This window comes from Urocitellus parryii, chromosome 8 (genome assembly GCF_045843805.1).
Source record: "Urocitellus parryii isolate mUroPar1 chromosome 8, mUroPar1.hap1, whole genome shotgun sequence".
NCBI lineage: Eukaryota > Metazoa > Chordata > Mammalia > Rodentia > Sciuridae > Urocitellus > Urocitellus parryii.
In genome coordinates, this window is record NC_135538.1 from 141,294,617 (window position 1) to 141,315,460 (window position 20,844).

Sequence of the window (20,844 nt, forward strand, 5' to 3'; positions counted from 1 at the left end):
ATACTATGACCTTATCGTGAGTTTTGGCAGTATGCCATATTGTCACTTCATATCTTAACATGCGTAAATGAAACTATTGATAATAGTTTATTTAATAAGCCTAAGATAGTATTACATACCCTGTTCTTTGTGTGTACTGACACAGACGGCTTGAAGTTTCTCTGGTTGTGTTATTTAATAAGGGCCAATATTTTATTTTAAAAAACCCTGCTTATCTGTGCCTGGCCTTTTAAGATTTGTTTATTAAAACACATAAAAAGCATGAAGAAACAAGTGGAAAATACAGGACCTGCACTTTGCCTTTTGGTACCTGGGAGTAATCTAGGTAGCTTTGCTCAAAGTTTGATCACAATGAAAAGGTACTTTGTATCTGCTGTTATTTTCCTTTGTGGGTGTCTGTGTAATACAAGTCTATCATGACCTGGTGATTCTATAACTTGAAGCTTTCTCTAATACATCTCCTGCCCATGATATATCATTCATATAATCTCTCTATATGCTTTTTTCCTGCATTATTTACTACTCCTGTAGCTCCCAATCTGTTCCTCTTTCTGCTGTCTAGGACTCATTTCCTTACTCTTTTTGACATGTATTAGATTATTTTAAAAATTATACTTTCAGGGAAAATCCAGATGTTGGATTCCTTCTTACTCAGCTTGGGATTCCTGGTAATAGAAAAAAATGTAAAGTTCTCAATTCAACACGAGGTAAGTTGCAGATAACAAAATGGGCAGCAGCTGCTTTCAGAAAGCTTGGAGGAAGTTGCGTGTGTAGGCCTCTATGTTGTTCCTTCTCCCCAAACGCCTTCTTCCATTCCAAAAAGGCTCTGAAGACTCTGAACTACATTTTGCATGGTGTGTCTCCTGCAGAGAGAAGAAAGTTCCCTTTGTCGGAAGGCACGTGTCATCTTATGTAAGTGACCTTGTATTTGGTTATGTGATTTCTCAAAGTCTCTCCTTGTACTACTTTGTTCCCCTTAGACCAAATTACTTCATTCCTCCCTTTAGTAAGTGCTTTGTGTACCTAATAGATATCAGCACTGTGCTAGGCAGTGAAAGATGGAGGGAAAAGAGTAGATGTTGCTAGACTCTTCTTGTTTCCTAGTACAGGGATTTTTTCTTTCTTTCTTTACTTTGTTGCATTGAACTTTGAGACAAAATGCTTTCTTGGGCTATGGATAATTTTTTGACGGTGAACATGACCTACCTTGATGACTCAAGGAAGAGTGTCCAGAACATGGACCTAGAGCCAGGCTGCTTGGTTTTGAGTCATGGTTTTGCCACTTGTGCAAGCTGTGCATGAGCCACAGACGTAACCTTGCTCTACCTCAGTTTACTTGCCTGTGAAATGGAGCGAAAAATAACTCTGACTAGAGAGTTGTAAAGATTGCATCGGGCAAACCCATTTAAGGTGATTAGCATATTACCTGGTAAAGAGTGAATGCTCCAAGGTTACTTTGCTTCAGCTAAACCAATAGGGTATGAAATTTGTACTCCTTTTCAAGTGATAGATTTTTTTGGTTGATGTTCATTTTTTTGGTGACCCAGTTGCAGTTATATAATTTCTGGGTTGTGAAATATGGAGGTAAGGTTGTAATATATGACACCAAGGAAAGAGTAAAACTACCTTTCTTTGAAATTTGAACCTGAATCCATGGTTTTGTGACCCACTAGGACCATGAAGGTCATCACCATGACATCCCACCATTCATGTGACAAAGCCATGACCCAGGTGTTCACCATAGGGCAGGGTCTGGAAGAGGTGATTGGCGGGTGTGGCGATTCCTGCCTTCATGTTTGCCCATTTAACTAGTCTTTTCAGGATATAGTTTTTCCACTGAATAAAAAATAAACCATTTATATTGAATACATTAATGAAATCGATACCCTTTTTTTAAAAAAAATATATAATTTTTAGTTGGAGATGGACACAATACATTTACTTTGTTTATTTAGTTTGTTTATGTGGTGCCAGGGATTGAACCCAATGCCTCACACATTTTAAGCAAGCTCTCTACCACTGAGCCACAATCCCAGCCCATGAAGTCAGTACTCTTAATGGTATACTTAGGTTTGGACAGTGGCTGACTAATGTTTTCAAGTTTCCAAACTAATCCTAGAAAATCTAGAATGTTCTGGACTCCAGGTCAAAAGGAGAACTTGCAAGCATAAAGAGAACTCTCAGTGGTTCTGACTTAAGGCTTGTATTTAATAGTAACAAATTGGTTCATTTATTATAAGAAATGGAATTAACACAGGGTTCTTAACAAGTCTCTTCTTTAAAACATATTTGTAGACACACACTTAGTCAAAAACTCTAAAATGAATATACCATATGGAAAATTCTAAAATGAATATATAGTAGCTTAATTCCATTATATCTTTTAAGTTGATCATTTTTTGAAAATCGGATCAAACAGCACATCGTATAGACCCAGAGTACTAAGTGTCAAATTATGTAAAATGATATAAACCCTCATAGACTGCTGAAGGGATTGATCTTATAACTCCAGAGCTGTATGAGATAAAACCTTAGATCACCAGATTAAAGTAACTTCATAGAGAATGAAATAAATAAAACTTCAAAAAGTGTAGTGGCTCCAAGCTTCACACCCACAAAAATCTCGCATAGATAATTAACATAAACTTGAAGATTTTTCCACAAAAATGTAATATGATCCATGTGAAAATTCTGACGGTTTGAAATTGTTGCAAAAATACAGATCTTGGTCTTAAAATTTGATGCCCATCTGATTAAAAAATAATTTTATCTCTTGCTCTTCATTTCAATAAAATATGTTCTATCTAAATGTTTCAGGAAGAACCTGGCATGGACAATCTTGACTGTGGGTGGTAAGAATTAGTTCAAGTTTTAAATAATTAGAATATTAAATATTGGACACCATTTTAAAAATGAGCATCTTGAATCCATTATGGTCAAATTAAAGATAATTAAGATTCTACTTTTAGTTTGAGAAAATTAAAAACTATTAATAATAAGGAGATATGTATTTACTCACCAGCCAGTTCTGTCAAATTTTGGTATTTTGTCACATCTGCTTCCACTGAAATTCTTTTAGATAAAAGAAATCAGACTCTAAAGTTAAGTCCCCATGTCGATGTCTCCAATTCCATTCCCCTTTCTTTGACTTGAATTTATTTTTTCATTCCCAAGCATATTTTTCTATTTTGTGTATTCCATGAGCAACATACATTATTTTTACAGATTTTAAAAACATTATATAAATTCCATCCCATTGGACACATTCAGTCACAACTCCTTTTTTCTCTTGGGACATTTGAGATTTAAACATATCAATATATGTAGTTTTAGTTTATCTGTTGTGAAATACCACAATTGATCTTGATATTCTTTTTTTTTTTTTGGGGGGGTGGTAACGGGGAATGAACTAAGGGGCACTTGACCACTGAGCCACATCCCCAGCCCAATTTTGTATTTTATTTAGAGACAGGATCTCACCGACTTGCTTAGCACCTCACTGTTGCTGGGGCTGGCTTTGAACTTTCGATCCTCCTGCTCCAGCCTCCTGAGTCACTGGGTTTACAGATATTTTTCTTTTTGTAGCAATATTTTAAGGCTTTTTGATCTAATCTTATTACTATTTTAATATAATTAAAATATAAAACACATAATTTTTAAAAAAACTGGTGTCTACTGACATATTGTCTGTATTTTTTCTCTTCACAATTCTTAAATGTGATTTAAACGATTTAATTGCTCCAGGAGACATCTTCTTAGAACTGTAAGACACAATGCTAGTCTTCCAAGATGGAATTTCCCCCCATATTTTTAATTGGTGCATTATAATTATACATATTAGTGGGACTCATTGTTACCTATTCATACGTGCTTATGATGTAACTATCATTTGGTCAATATTGTTCCTCAGTATTTTTTTTCTTCCTTCCTCTCCCCCTTCCCTGATTCCCTTTCATCTGCTGATTTGCCTTCAGTTTTCATGAGATTCTCCCTGCCATCCCTGTCTTCCTTTTGTTTTGGTACTCAGATTGAATTCAGGGGTGCTTAACCACTGAGCCACATCCCCAGCCCTTTTAATATTTTGTATTGAGATGGCGTCTCCCTGAGTTGCTTCGGGTCTTGCTAAGTAGCGGAGGCTGGTTTTGAACTCATGATCCTCCTGCCTCAGCCTCCCAAAGGGCTGAGATTACAGGTGTGCGCCACTGCACTCGACCTCTCTGTTCTCCCTTGATTCCACAAATGAAAAAAAAAAAAAATGTGACCCTTGATCTTCTGAGTTTGGCTTAATTCTCTTTATGTGGCTTACTCAAATTCCATCCATTTTCCTGCAAAGGACATAATTTCAATTCTTTCTGGCTGAAGAAAGCTCCACTGGGTGTACATATCCCACATTTTTTCTCCATTCATAGGAGGGAATTTCTCGGAGCAGGTGCTAACTTTGGAACCTGCATGTCCTGCTGCCTGGTGCCCTAATTATCTACATCTGCCCTGTTTTTACTAGATTATGACCAGCAGGTCACTCTCACCGAGGCGCTGTGTAGGATGACAACGAGAACGTCCAGGCGTGACCTTGTCCATCAGTGGTTTGATGATGAGGTCCTTGCTGAAGCTTTCAAGAAAATTAGGGATCGAGAATTTGAGACGGTGAGAAGCCTGGTTACAAAAACTCCTGGTTGGTGGGTATTTATGAAGCCTCTGCTCAGTCCTGTCCTGTGTGGGGGCCTGGATGGAGTTTTCTTTTTCTTCATTATGATTAAGTGGCCGTTCTTAAGTTTCTATTCCGTGTAACAGTGAAATAATTTTGAAGGCGACATGAGGCCAAATGGGGAGGTGAAGATGGGGCTCTGAGACTGGGGACCGAGCTCTGTGAATTGATGTGTCCAAGGACTCGTCCAAGAAACACATGGGAGAGGGGAACAGTTTTCCACAAATCTCAGAGTCAGGGAGAGAATGGGAGAAGGAAAGAAAGAGCACTTGAGCCCTGGAAAGAGCAGCTGTGTCCCTGGGAAGTGTTGATCCAGAGACTAAAGAGCATTATGGGGTGGTTGTGCTGTGAGCCATGCAGCCTGTACCATTTAGAGGAACAGTTATTTTCAGTATCTTTGATACCACCCCAGCTTACTGTGGTCATGTCCTCAAGTAGCACAGAAAAAAGCCCTACGGCTTCATGGTGTATCTGACTGTATCCTAACAGCTAAAGCATCTCCCCTCTCATTTTAATGTTCTTAAAATGAAAGACTCTTAGAAAAAGATAAAAATGCATAATAATAGTTTTCATGTTAATCAGACCTCTCGGGTTCAACCTGCCATGTAATTGGGACTCATACACAATTCAGACTGTATTAAATCAGGACCTCGTATATTTATCTCCTACTCTGAGCTAGTGCCATATACTTAGTAGGTGTTCAGCCAGATTCAGTATGCTCTAAATGGAAAGCTCAGGAGCCGAGGGGCTGTTCTGGACTTGGGCTCTAGTTCCACCACCCTGACTTGCATGATGCAGGTATTTTGGCCAGGTGCATGACTGGTGAAGCCAGAGTGTCCTCCCCTGCAAAAGGGGAATAGACCCTGCCCCACCCCCCCATCAGACTGCTGAGCACTTAATGGGAGAAACTGAAATTACCTGGTATCAATTTCCTTTTGTCATTTCCTCATCTGCAGGGAAATTTGTCTACCATAGGAGAAAAGTAACTACCTTATTTCCAAAATCCTTTCTACCCTGTCAGCTTCTTAATTGAATTGCTTTCAGTTAGAGAAAATTGGCGATGGAAAACACACCCAGAGAAACCCAGAGTTGATTCGTTTGATGGATTTGTGATTGGCTGTGATGCACAGGTGTTAGGAAGATTAGTTCAATATTGTAATCTTGGTTTTTTTTTTCTTGATTATTCTTCTGACCCAGAGAAGCAGTAGTGCATATGACTTTTGGAGACCTAAGTATTCATTGGCTAAAAACTTAATGCTATGGTGAGGAGTAGCTATTTCCAGAAATGTAGGCTTGGAATATTCTCTTGGTGGTACAAACTGTTGCTAACACAAAATGAGTTCTTGTGAAACCTGGTGACATTCCTGGACCCTGAGTGTTTGGAAGCAAACACTGGCCTCTGCGTGCTGGTTAAAGAAGATATTTTGATTTTTTTAAAAAATAAAACTTGCCATTATTTATTTTAAAGGATAGTCGACTCTTTCTCAATCACCTCAACAACAGACTTGGTGAGAAAAGGAGGTAAGATGTTTCTCTGTGTACTGTTTTCTTGACTAATTACTTTCTAGAAATGTCTAACATTTTACAAGAATAGGATCTGTTTCACTTTAGATATAGGATCCAGTTATTAATACAAATCTGTGGTTCACTGATTAGAAATCTAAGATGATCAGATCGCTTATGCCTTGTGGCTCATTTGAGTGTTTAAAAAATTATCTGCCTTTAGCATGTTTTTTGAGTTTGCATATTTATTTTTAGCAAGACATCCTTGAGTGAGTCTGTAGATCTTAGGAAGAGCAAGGTCATACAGACTTGAGGTTCTTGGGGATTCAGATATCATGGACAGTTACATCCTTGATGAGACAAGGGTTGTTAAATTCACCCCTTTCTTTAGGAATCTTTCAGAATAATTTGGCTGAATTACAATACTAGTGAGCTGTCCAGCTTGAGAGTAGATTTCTATTTGCAGGGTTGAAACCCATTACTGTTCTCTCTATGAGGAGACTTAATGGCACACCCTAGTTATAGATGCTTGTTGCAAAACATTTGTAGGTTGTGTGTGGGGTCCATCTGTAATTTTTAATGGTGAGGTGTCTTGCAGGGTCTATTCATTTCCGTGTATTGCTGCTTTTGCTGATGAGCATGAGGTATGTTTGTTTCTCTCAGTGGGCGGGTAAGGGTGGATTGCAAGGAAACCTGTAGTTAGGTTAGATTGCTATTACTCAAAAGGGCTTTATACAAAGGTTGCCGATTTCTCCTAGTGATCTTAACTTTGAAATTATCCATGCTGGACCATGACATGATGCTTGGCCAGTGAGCATAGGGGCTCTCCTGCTACTACTGGGTAAGGGAGTTTTAGGGTCCATACTGTACATATGTCAATTACAGGAACCTTGCCTTATTTTTCCCTATTGATGGGTGACATCCTTTAGGCCTGGACTTTTTCTCCTCTGGTTGATGCCTCCCTTTTTCCTGACCAAGTGAGACCATATTCCTTTTCTCTGCTTTGTCATTGTATAATATTGTACAAACTACTCCTATAAAGAAAGTACCTTTATATCGCAAGTGCTTGACTCTAGCTTTCTTTCTACCTTGTACTTTCTAGCCAAGGTTGATCAGCTGCTTTTCACCCCCTTCTTCAGTCTCTAGAGGAACAAGTTCTTTCATTATACAAGGTCCTTGACCTACAGTGTCTCATTTGCAGGGTGAAACCTTCAGGGGCCTTAGAACCTTGACTCAGCTGCAGATGCCTTAACCCCATCTTTAGATTGTCCTCATTAACAACTTCTTTACATTCAGAGCCTGTGTTCATCTCTTGAGCTGAACTTTGAGCTTGTGAATACCTTACACACTCCTTCTCTCTAGAACAGACATTGTTCGACGGATCCCTGTATCCCACTTTGGCCTGTTTTCCTTTGGTGGTCTGAGGTTTCCTCTCTTCACTTGGGTCTAAGACTTCCAGATTTCCATCAGCTTCAACCAGGCCCTTTGTGCTGGCTTCTGATGGCATACACTGGGAACGGAGGTCTTCATCCAGCTCTGTAGCCATTACAGAGTGGCATGCGTGATGAAAAGATGTCTAAGCAATACCGTTTATTGGAAAAGCAGGCTGTAGAATAGCAAGTCTGCAGTTTGCCCCATCACTGGGGAATAAGAACTTTATATATACAGTTGAACATCCCTAATCCAAAAACCAGAAATGTTTCAGAATTGAAAACTCACAGAATCCATGTGACCTTTTCAAGTGGAAAATTCCACATCCGACTTCACTTGATGCAGTCAAACACGGTGGGTGTCCTAAAAATACTGTATAAAATTGTCAGGAGCTGCCAAGTAGGAAGATAGCCGCCTGTTAGCCTTGAGCGATGAGAATGTGGAGATGTGGCAAGCCAGCCATGGGCTGTGTGTGTGAACTGTGAGCCTTGAGCACACAGGGTGGACTGAACCAACGTTGCCCTCTGTTTGGGCGGGCAATATGTGCATCTTTTTGCTCGCTCTGCCTAGGAGCCCCACACAGCACATGAGATGGGCGTGGCCTTCCTAGATGTCAGTCAACCTGCTGACAGCAAGACATCATGAAGCTAGACTCCACCCCCTGAAACCTGACCCCTTGCCTCATTTGAATGGCTTCTCCCCAATAAAAGGGTTCAGCACGTGCTCCTTGCTCTTTCTTGCCTGCCTTGGGCCCCCCCCCCGCCCCCCTGGTGGGAGCTGCAGGTGAGGAGCAGTCACTGAGCCCAAAGAAAAGGTACTTTCTGTATCTGTCTTATATTTAGTCCCCAGATTCACTTGGAGTGACCCTGATGGGTTTAGACGTGTGACATGGCATAAAATGACCTATGTATGAGGTGTATGTGATCTGTAAATGAATTTTGGGTTTAGATTCAGGTTGTTGCCCCAAGAAATCTCTCTACATACATGCAAATGCTCCAAAATACAAAAAGTTACGAAGTGCGTTGGGGTTACAAGCATTTTGGATAAGGGCTGCTCAACCTGAACTTCCTGATAACTTGTCTGCAAAACCTGTGGCGGGAACTAGAGAGGACAAAGGCATTGCTAGTAGTGCCTATTGAAAGGGACCAATGGGAAGTTAGGAGGCAGGTGCCACACTATTTGAGTCTTTCTTTTCTAAAGCATATATTATAATTATCAGTTAAAATGAAAATGCTCTGAACTTAAGTCTTTATTCTAGTTGATGGTAGTTAGGTGACACATCACTCTTCAGATTTAATCACATCTCCCTTTCTGAAAGTATCCCCCTCTCTGCTGTATGGATTGTCACTGCTTCACCATAGAACTGACGGCTTCATGATTCTCGCCAGGAAGAATTGTCTAGCTAGGGTCATCCGACATTTAAAATATCTATTAAATGTGCTAAGGACAGGGATTTTATTGGGAATGGCTTGGTCATGTAAAGCCGAGATCTTTGTTTTGCACAAACTAATCAGGAAATGAAGGGGGCCCTAAAGTATTAGGATAGTGCTGTTCTAGGAAAAGCACAAGATTTTTTTTTTTAAAATTAGTACTTTTTTATCTGACCCTATAATATAGTTTTTTTCCGTGTATTACTTTTTTGCCGAAATTCTTACAGATGAGAAAACCAGCAGATGAAAAACTAGAGAAATTTTGGATTGATTTCAACCTCGGAAGTCAGAGAGTAACTTTTTATATACACAATGCTGAGGTAAGGAGGTTTAATCCCCTATTAGACCTACCTGCTTAGTGTATTTGGAAACGGGTTATATGCTCATGAGTTTCATCTATTTTCCCTAGAGTGCTCTGTGGGATCCAGTAAGAATTTTGAAGGAAGGAGTTGTTAACTTCAGAGTAATAGGTAAGATGATGATAACTCAGAACTCCTCCACATCTAGCTCAGAATTTGTTTATATTTGCAGTATGTGTTAAGACCAGATTTCAGTCATCTCGTGGGCCAGAGGAAAGGCTGTGTGGTACAGTGGAAGGCTCATTGTGCTAAAGGCAAGGTTTAGGGGGCATAGTATCGATGACTTCTTTGCTTTGTGGCTTTGGGATTCAACTGCTTGCCTAGTTTTCTCAACTCATAGTTATGGTTCTCGCCAGATTAAAAGCAGAACTGCCACCAGATGTAGTGGTGCATGCCTGTAATCCCAGTGACTGAGGAGGCTGAGGCAGGAGGATCTTGAGTTCGAGGCTAGCCTCAGCAACTAAGACCCTAAGCAACTTGGTGAAACCCTGTTTCAGCATCTCGGTTGTAATCATACATGATCAGGTTTCCTGAAATGGGTTTTTAAAATACAGAAGGGCTGGGGATATAGCTCAGTGGTAAAGCGGCCCTGGTTTTAATCCCTAGAACCAAAAAAATTAAAAAAAATGCAGAACTACCATGTAACTTTTCCAGAAGATTTTTATCAATATATAGTCCAGTGATTTCACTTTGAGATATATATGCAAAAGAATTGGAAGGAGAATGTTGAACTGTTTATCCATGTTCATAGCCGCATTATTCACAACAGCTAAAAAGTGAAAATAACCCAAATGTTCAGTGAAGAATGAATGGTATCAAATAAAATATCCCATCCGTGCACATGTATACCACGTTATGCAAGGGAAATTCTGACACCTGCCACAACACAGAGGAACCTTGAGGTCATTAGGCCAAGTGACATAAGCCAATTTGAATATGGCAAAGTACTGATCCCAATGTATGAGGGTATTTAATGTAGTCAAATTCAAAGAGACGGCAGATTGGCCCTTGTCAGGGCTGTGGGAAGGGAAAAATGGATAACAGGTGTTCAAAGGGGACCAAGTTTCCATTTTGCAAGATGGAAAAGTTCTGGAGATCCTGTTGTATAACAATGTGCATGTGCTAACTTAAATTAAAAAACACAAATGATTAGGATGAACATTTTATTTTGTGTAGGGTTGTCCTGCCACCCCCAAACCGCCGCCCCCCGCCCCCAGTCACAACTTGGAAAAATGGTTTTGGTACCTGTCTTCCTCTCCCACAGAGTCACAGTAACAACTCATCAATGAGTTCACAGACATCTGTGCCACCCCTTGGGTTTTGATTTCAATCCTTTGACCCCCTGACTTTTCATCCCATCTTGATAGATGGCATGGAGTAATCTTGCTCAGCATCTCAGCTGTAACCGTACATGATCAGGTTTCCTGAACTGGGTTTTTAAAATACAGAAGGCTACATTTTCATTCATGCTAGGCAAGTGCTCTACCCCTGGAGCCCACCCCAACCCAAGATTCACATTTGCTGCTTAGCTTCCTGGAAGCCAGGGTGAAAAGTGAAATATGACCTGTGAGCATCTCTAAATTAGATGTTATCATAAATGTTACTCCTAATTTTAGGAGTAACTTATATAGTAAATTTATATAGTAATTGTTAATTTAAGATGTATAAGATGGCATTGATAATAGTAAATAAGGACTTCCTTGGGTTTCTAACTGGGGTAACCCTTAACATTACTTTTCTGACTTTATGCCTCAACTCTGAACTTTGCTCCACTCATTGTTTTCAATAACTAAGTTGCCAAAGTGAATATTCTATACTTTATCAATAGATCATAATACTACTGTGACACTTTGTCAAGATACCATGTGGCACTTTGTAAATACAAAGTGGGTGTTTCCATTTTTTTTATATCTGAGGAAAACAAAGATTAACAGGACTCTGCAAATGAGACTTTGATCTTGTCTACACAGTCCTTCTGGCTGGGGAGTCGGCCAGGTATGTTGGCAGCGTGGTGTGACCTTCGGTATTTCTTCTGACCCGTCCGTGTTTGTGTTGATCCCCAAAGCCCAGCTAGCTAAAAATACATGTATTTTGGCAGATGATGGTTTTGAACCACTCTTGCAGCAGAGTTTTAGAAAGACTCTGCAGTGAGGAGTGGACATCCAGTGAGATCCGAATTTGGGGAAGATTCCCTGACCTTGACTCTAGACCAACACTGCCCCATACATAGAAATAAAATGTGATGCAGGAGCTTCAGAATGGGAGAAACTCTTCACTACCTGCATCTTATATAAGGCATTAGTCTCCCAAAAAGCTAAACACCAAAACAAAACAAATAACCTAATCAATAGATGGGCAAAGGAACTAACAGGCACTTCACAGAAGAAACACAAATCATTAACAAATATATGAAAAAAATGCTTGACATCTCTAGCAATCAGAGAAATGCAAATTAAAACTACACTGAGATTCTCAGTCTAGTCAGAACAGCAGTTATCAAGAATACAAGCAATAATAAATGTTGGCGAGGATGTGGAAGGGGGAAGGTACTCTCATATTTTGCTGGTGGGACTGAAAATTGGTGCAATCACACTGGAAAACAGTATGGAGATTCCTCAGAAAACTTGGAATGGAACCACCATTTGACCCAGTTATCTTGATCCTCAGCTTATACCCAAAGGACTTAAAATCGGCATACTGCAGTGATGCAACCACATCAATGTTTATAGCAACTCAAATCACAATGGCTAAGTTATAGTACCAACCTAGATGCCCTTCAATAGATGAATGGATAAAGAAAATGTGGTACATACGTATAATGGAACATTACTCAACCTTAAAGAATAATGAAATTATGGCACTTGCCGGTAAATATATGGAACTGGAGGCTGTCATGATAAGCGAAATAAGCCAATCTCCAAAAACCAAAGGCTGACTGTTCTCTGATGTGTGTGTGGCTACTGGGGTGTTGGGGGAGGAAGGAGTGGAGGTTCACCAGATTGGACGGGGAACTGGGGGAAGGGAGGCAAGATGGAAATGGGAAAGAAAGTAGAATGAGTCAAACATAACTTCCCTATGGTCATATATAAACATACGACCAGTGTGACTCTGCATCATGTACGACCACAAGAATCGGGAATTATACTCCATGTATGTATATATGTCAAAATACATCCCACTGTCATGTACAACTAAAAAACAAAAATGTGAGCCACATATTTGAAATTTTTAGTAGCCACTTGAAAAGTGGATTAACTTCAATACTATTTTAACCCAATGTATTCAAAATATTAATGTGAAATCGATATAAAGAACCTTTGAGCTATTATACGTTGTCCTTCCTGTTCCAAGTCGACTCAGTCTGGCGTGGAGGTCACACTTGCAGAGCGTATCCATTTGCACGAGCTGTGTTTCAAGTTCTCCACCGCCCAGATGGCACGGCTCTAGATCTGTGTCTCTTCCCTCTCTCCATTCTCATCATCACATGGCTGTTAGCTTTATCTGCTCTTTCACAGACTGTACTCCATTCTCTCCTGCTTCCATCTTCTCTGTCCTTACTGCAACTTATGCTTGGACTTTATGAATTTTGATCTGAGCAGTTTTCTCCTCCAAAACCAACTACCACTTGTCAGTGGCATCCTGGTAGGAGAGCCCAGGAGGCTTCCGCCTGAGATGGTCTTCTCACTGATGCCCTCACATCCTCTTTTTAAAAGGAGTTTATTGAAATGAAGGTGGGTCGTTCCATTTTGCATATCATAAACAGGGGACTTCATTTTGCATTTTAGAAATTTGTGGGGTCCCAGAGAGAAATGTTGTGCTTAGTGTTTTTGGAAGTAAAATGCTATCGGATGAACAAAATGCTCTTACAAAAACTTTGGATTTCTTTGGTAAAGTAAGCTGCTTCCTTTTATTGGAAGATCAACCAATCATGTATGCATATGTAAATAAAAATTTCAAAGTAATTTAATGACTTTTCGACTCATTGCAGAGAAGTCCAGATAGTTGGCCGATACTCCACAGTGTGATCATTTGTGAATATAAAGTTTTAAGCCCTTTATTATGCTGATGTGCATGGTATACCATATATTTTTTTTTGCTAGAAACTGAGAAGATAAAAATACTCATCATTTACCTGAAGCAGCCCATTATTATCAGCAAGAAAGAAGTGATGAAAATAGAAATCCATTTTGATTTGCAGTTCAGCATATCACCAACTTCCGTCCAAGCTTTGGGAGAGGACAAACAGGTGGCAAGTTCCATTCTCTCATTCTTTGAAATTCTTGCAGTGTGTCTTATGTCTCTTCATTTTCTTTCTAGGGTTTTCAGAAATTGATGTCCTGGTTGGGTTTTTGACGTGAAGATTTGGTGCAGCAGAAGCCTCGGTCTTTAGAAAGTCATGTGAATTGAGTAGAGAGCTTTGGATTCGGATCTGAGCTCTTCCTTTATAAGTGACATTGTCTTAGCTACATAGGACACGAAGCCTCTTTGTACCTTGAAATGCTCCGTCTGTCTCTTGCTGACAGTAGAAAGCTTTGCTAGGAGACATCACCACCTCACTGGTTCATGTATCTACCCACTGGACTTCCTGGCTCTTCCTGGGCTCTCAGCTCCACCTGGCCCCAGGGAGAATCATTAGGAGTGGGATTTCTTAGGGTATTTCCCCAGCCACTCAGTCTTGCCCTGTGGAATAGTCTATGCCTCTTCTAGATTGCTGTGGTTTTTTATCTTGTGACTCTAATGCTTCCTACAAATGTACAGGAGCAAGAGCCTTTCTCCATCAGCATCCTAGCCAGTAGGAAGGCAAGACATCTGTGACTAGAGTTCACAAAAATGCATTATATAAAATGTTGTAGGGATGGCCAGTAGGGCATTAAGAGGCCAGAGGTCTGACGGGAGAAGTCTTGGGCCAACTTCCTTTTAAGTTTGAGCTGTACAGGCAGGCATTTGATATAGGATGGAGTGCTCTGCAAAGAATTTCCAAAGGCCCCGTGAAAAGACGATCTCATGGGAGAAAACGAGAAACAGACTCAATAAAACTAACCTTTTCATTCTGTTACATGACGAAGGGGTCCAAGTTTGCCTTTACTTATGGAAAACATCAAAATGTTTCCACATTTTGCAAAATGAGTAAAATGTTTTGGGAGAAGAGTCGGGGTATGTGTGAGATGAAGCCCCTGGACAATGAGCCCCTGTGAGGAAGGGATGGGTTTGGAGGATCCTCTGGTGGGGCCTCCCTGCAGTCTCATCCCTAGAGACTCGACCCCTAAGTGAAGCAGGGATTAGAAGATACCCAGGGCTTGGACTTAGAGAAAGGAGAGGGCATGGTCTTAGTACCTTCTCTGACGCTATAACCGAGTACTACAGACTGGTAATTGGTAGAGAAAAGGTTTCTTTGGCTCCTTGTTCTGGAGGCTGAGGAGTCCAAATTATGTGGCGCTGGTCTCCACCCAGCCTCTAGGGAGGGCCTTCCCCTTGCTTTCTAATATGCTGCAGGGTGTCATCAGGCCAGATAGAGCCAGTGTGCTGGAGAGAACCCCAGTGTTTCTAACACAGCCACTGCTGTGATACCCACTGACCCAAGCCTGGGTCAGTCCATTCATGAGGATGGAGCTCTTGTGGTCCCACCTCCCAGAGGTATCACACCTCAGCATTGCTGCACGTAGGACCAGGTTTCTAACAAGTGTAACCACAGGCGTCAGGAGAGTGTGGTGGAGAGCAGGGTAATGGTCAGCCAGAGCTGGTCCTGGAGGGAGGGTGGTACAGAAAGCTCCTTCAGGAGAGGGCCAACTGAAGACAAGCTGCTCCTCATTGATCCATGTGCTGTGTTCCAATGTTCCTAGCTTTAAGTTTTCCTTTCAAAGTTTTTTTTTCCCCTGTTTATTTTTAAGGCCACTGCTTTTAAAGGTCATGTGGCTTTTGGCTTGCATTTCAGATGTTGCCCGACCAGATGAAAATTTCCTCGGAACTTCCTAGTAAGTTTGAGAAAGCAGAGCGTGAGATTCTCCCTAGCCAAGAAAGTGCGATAGGTATTTTGAGAAATAACAACTTTCTGACTCTGAGTTCTCTGACGACGGGAAGGAGTCGCCAAAAACCTGTGGTTATAGAAGTAGAGTCTGGGGGAAGAGCTGCTGCAAGCTTCCCATCATTCCCCACCTGATGGCGCCCCCTGTGGGTTGGCTGGGATGGTAAAGAGCAGATGCTGGGGGCAGGAGGAGGGTCTAAGGGGGCTCTGATCCCATCTCCCTTGAGCTTCTTGCCACGTGCCCACAGAGTGCTCATTTGAGGCCTGAGGTAATACCTTGCTACCCAGTTGTGCGAGAGGATGGTGGAGGAGCAGAGGTGCACATTCCTTGGAGAGCATGTTGGCATCATGCATGGTTATTGTTTTAATTGTCATTTTCTCCACATGAGTAGAACCTGCTGAGGAATCCACCAACCTGGCCGAGCTCATGAGTGCTGGAGATGACCTTCACCTGAATGGCCAGTCTGAGCCTCCCGTGAGTTCGCAGAGCTGGGGATAGGTTCTGATCTGGGTCCAGAAGGAAGCTGGGATGGGTGCCGAGCCTCCTGATGACCAGGCCATTTGCTCCTGGTCAACCATCTCCCGATGCTTTAATGATGCCCTTTATTTTTTTTCTTCTTATTTATTTTTTTTAATGTTGGTTGTTCAAAACATTACATAGTTCTTGATATATCATATTTCACATTTTGATTCAAGCGGGTTATGAACTCCCATTTTACCCCGTATACAGCTTGCAGAATCACATCAGTTACACTTCATTGCTTTACATATTGATATACTCATGTCTGTTGTATTCTGCTGCCTTTCCTATCCTCTACTATCCCCCCTCCCCTCCCCTCTCTCTACCCCCACTACTGTAATTCATTCCTCCCCCTTGTACTGTTTTTCCCTTTCCCCTCACTTCCTCTTGTATGTAATTTTGTATAACCCTGAGGGTCTCCTTCCATTTCCATGCAATTTCCCTTCTCTCTCCCTTTCCCTCCCATCTCTCATCCTTGTTTAATGTTGGTCTTCTTCTCGTGCTCTTCTTCCCTAGTCTGTTCTTAGTTACTCTCCTTATATCAAAGGAGACATTTGGCATTTGTTTTTTAGGGCTTGGCTAGCTTCGCTTAGCATAATCTGCTCTAATGCCATCCATTTCCCACCAAATTCTATGATTTTGTCATTTTTTACTGCAGAGTAATACTCCATTGTGTATAAATGCCACATTTTTTTTATCCATTCGTCTATTGAAGGGCATCTAGGTTGATTCCACAGTCTTGCTATTGTGAATTGTGCTGCTATGAACATCGATGTAGCAGTGTCCCTGTAGCATGCTCTTTTTAGGTCTTTAGGGAATAGACCGAGAAGGGGAATGGCTGGGTCAAATGGTGGTTCCATTCCCAGCTTTCCAAGAAATCTCCATACCGCTTTCCAAATTGGCCGCACCAATTTGCAGTCCCACCAACAATGTACAAGTGTACCCTTTTCCCCACAACCTCGCCAGCACTTATTGTTGTTCGACTTCATAATGGCTGCCAATCTTACTGGAGTGAGATGGTATCTTAGGGTGGTTTTGATTTGCATTTCTCTGACTGCTAGAGATGGTGAGCATTTTTTCATGTACTGATTGATTGTATGTCCTCCTCTGAGAAGTGTCTATTCAAGTCCTTGGCCCATTTGTTGATTGGGTTATTTGTTATCTTATTGTCTAATTTTCTGAGTTCTTTATATATTCTGGATATTAGGGCTCTATCTGAAGTGTGAGGAGTAAAGATTTGTTCCCATGATGTAGGCTCCCTATTTACCTCTCTTATTGTTTCTTTTGCTGAGAAAAAAACTTTTTAGTTTGAGTAAGTCCCATTTGTTGATTCTAGTTGTTAACTCTTGCGCTATGGGTGTCCTATTGAGGAATTTGGAGCCCGACCCCACAGCATGTAGGTCGTAGCCAACTTTTTCTTCTATCAGATGCCGTGTCTCTGATTTGATATCAAGCTCCTTGATCCATTTTGAGTTAACTTTTGTGCTTGGCGAGAGAAAGGGATTCAGATTCATTTTGTTGCATATGGATTTCCAGTTTTCCTAGCACCATTTGTTGAAGATGCTATCCTTCCTCCATTGCATGCTTTTAGCCCCTTTATAATGATGCCCTTTAGATGATTGCTGTCTGCTGAGTCTGTGCGTGTCCTCCTTTGGCTCAACTCTGCTCTCCTAAGAAAGGCAAGACTCCACTAGCCTCTGCCTGATTCATTCATTTGGGACCTGGAGACTAGTGTCTGGAATAGGAGTCCAGCATTTGGAGTTAGACATGGGTCTTCACTTACTAGCTATAGGAACTTGGAAAAATTCATATTATTGCTCTTGGGGGATCCCATCCATAAAATTAAGTTAATAGGTATGGCCTTCCTAGGGTTTAAAAATGGTACTACGTTATGGCTAGAGAGAACCAAGGAGTTCTGGTGTGCTGATTCACAATAGGATGACTATAGATAGCACTGTACCTTTCAAGAATCCAGAAAAAAAGGATTTCAAATGTTTCTACCATAAAGAAATGGTATTTGAAGAGAGAGACATGTTTGACTAGATCTGAACATTACACAATGTATACATGAATCAAAACAGCAGATGATACGCCTTCAGCCTACACATTTTTAATGTTTCAATGTGCCAGTTAAGAAGTAAATTTAAAAAAGATTTCATGGAGCCCCTGCTTTGCATATTTAGTTATCTAGCTCATTCCTCACTTTCTTACATGAATGTATCACACAGCAGTGGGGTGGTGGATTCACAGAACGAAAACAAACCCAGAGACAGTTTTCCCCAATGAACTCTCATCTTTTAATTAGGCTCCTTGGGAAGTCATACACATGTCCCAGCAGCTGATGCCACCTGTCTTCCTGCTGCCCTGTGTACTTTTGTGTGCTATTTTTTTGGTAGTGGCAGATCCTTCCCTGAGATTGGAGGTGACCTTTTAGGAAGAGCCAACAGTCATTGGGAGCCATGCTTCATGAATAAAGAGCCTGATATCTGGTGGATATGCTCCTTTTAAGATGTGTGAAGTAGTTTCAATAGACTTTCAAAAGGGGGCTTCAGAGAGATCATAAGTTATTTTTTTTTCCTGCAGCACAAAAATACAGCTGATAATTCACCTGAGAAACTGAAACTGGATGACACGCAACAAGGTCTGATATGTCTTATCTGTCATAAGACCTGAGAGGTCTATTTAAAAGTTTATTCAGGATGCTTAGCACTTCTTGGTTTTGCTTTTTCTTCTTAGAAGTTACCTCAAAACATGAGTATTCTTCAGATGCAAAAGAACCGTCCGTTCCAATTCAGGCTCCTAAATTAGACAACAAATCTAGGTAAGTGATTTTTTTTTAAGTTTTATTGTTCTTAATAGAACATATTAATTGTACATATTGAGGCACAGTGAAAGTTCTATAAATGTATCATGGAATGATGAAATCATGGTATCTAGCATGCACATAAAACATCTACCACTTCTTTTTTGGTGAGAACATTCAGAAACCTCCTGTAGTTATTTTGAAATATGCACCACTGGGGGCTGGGGTTGTGGCTCTGCAGAAGAGTGCTCACCTAGCGTGTGTGAGGCGCTGGGTTTGATCCTCAGCACCACATAAAAATAAAGATGTTGTGTCCACTGAAAACTAAAAAAAAAAAAAAAAAAATTCTCTCTCTCTCAAAAAATTAAAAAGAAATTAAAAAAAATATATATATAAATGTGTCTGACAATATTAACTATTGGCACCCAACTGTGCTGTAGCCTCCAGAAGGTGTTCCTCATATTGGCTATAGTTTTGGCCAATCTCTCCCCAACATCTCTTTCCCTTTACCCATCCCCTTGTCCCACCCCCCACCCCCACCACCTCCACCTCTGATAACTATTATTTACCTCTATTTCCATGGTGGTTTTAGGGTCCACACGTAAGTGAAATCAGCAGTGTTTATCTTTCTCTGCTAGGCTTATTTCATATAACAGAATGTCCTCCATGTTTTGAAAATGATAGAATTCCATCTTCTTTTATGACTGACTACTATTCTATTGTGTATCTCACCACATTTTCTTCATCTATTTTTCTCTGGATTGATACAGGTTGAGTCCACATCTTGGCAATTGTGAAACTAAAAATTGTGCTAATTATTGTATGTCAATACTACAAGTTAACATCTCATTCCAAGGAGAAAGCATTTTGAGAAGTTTTCTCTGTTGAACAGTTTGGGTTGGCAGATTCTCCTGGACCTATAGACCTCTGCTATTATCTCTAGGGTATCTTTGATGTGTTTTTCTGCTGCAAAACATTGAATCTGAGATTGAAAAAACATTCAATATACAAAAATCATTTTCACTATTAACCAAAAATTGAAATAAAAAAGCAATATAATTTACAATAATATTAAACATGTGACATAATTTGGGATTAGTTTAACAAAAGATTTACTTTAGGCTTATTTACTTTTATATTAGGGGATTTAACCCAAGGGTTTTTTTTTTACCACTGAGCCATGTCCCCACCCATTTTTATTTTTTAAGACAGGATCTCACTAAGTTGCTTAGGGCCTCGCCCAGTTGCTGAGGCTGGCCTCAAAGTTGTGATCCTCCTGCCTCAGCCCCCCAAGCCACTGGGATCACAGGGGCATGCCATCATTCCTAGCAACAAGATTTGTAAGATCCATTCTGTGCCACACAAGCAGAAAACTACAGAATGTTGAGAGAAGTTGAGGTAGGTAGAGAGAGAGAGACACTATTGGCATATTTCACTGTTTATGAGATGAAAAGCTCAATCTTAAGATGCAAGTTCTTCCCACATTGATCTAGGGATTCAATATAATCCCCAGTGAAAATCCCAGCAGCCTTTTTTAAAAAAATTATCAAACTACTTCTGAATTTCATGTGAACTTTAAAAGGACATGGAAGAGCCAAAACAAATTTCAAAAAGAAAGAAAGTGGGAGGGTTCACACACTACCTGGTTTCAAGATTTACGAAAAAATCAAGAGTGTTAGTAGTGGCATAAAGACAAATAAAACAGACAAGTCCAGAAATAGGTCTGAATATATGTGGACAGTTTGTCTTTGCATTTCTGTCTGTCATAGATAATGCAGCAGGGAAAGGGTAGGTGTTCAACATATGGTACTACAACAGTTGAAGAAAATAAATGACCTTTCTTCTTCACCATCCATAGATCAGAGACCTATATGTAAAACCCACTTAAAGAGAAATATTTTTGAAAAACTTCAAAGATTTCTTAGATATGACACTAAATGCATATTCCATACAAGAACATGTTGGTGAATTATACTTCATCGATGTGAAGTAGGCTCTTCATCAGCCACTCTTGGAAGAAACAAGCCACTTGGAGAAGATATTTGTAAAAGACTTGAATCTGGAATATACT

At 40.5% G+C, this 20,844-nt stretch overlaps 1 protein-coding gene across 1 annotated transcript in view; it reads left to right on the forward strand.

Moving 5' to 3' along the window:
* The window catches only part of Sycp2l (synaptonemal complex protein 2 like), an 89,880-nt gene that overhangs the window by 11,759 nt on the left and 57,277 nt on the right, over nt 1-20,844 (forward strand). The window contains 13 exon segments of the mRNA XM_077801552.1: nt 622-707; nt 824-912; nt 2,818-2,852; nt 4,502-4,644; nt 6,174-6,226; nt 6,807-6,852; nt 9,297-9,389; nt 9,479-9,539; nt 13,529-13,674; nt 15,361-15,454; nt 15,843-15,949; nt 17,288-17,305; nt 19,214-19,234. Coding sequence (XP_077657678.1) covers nt 622-707; nt 824-912; nt 2,818-2,852; nt 4,502-4,644; nt 6,174-6,226; nt 6,807-6,852; nt 9,297-9,389; nt 9,479-9,539; nt 13,529-13,674; nt 15,361-15,454; nt 15,843-15,949; nt 17,288-17,305; nt 19,214-19,234 — 992 coding nt within the window.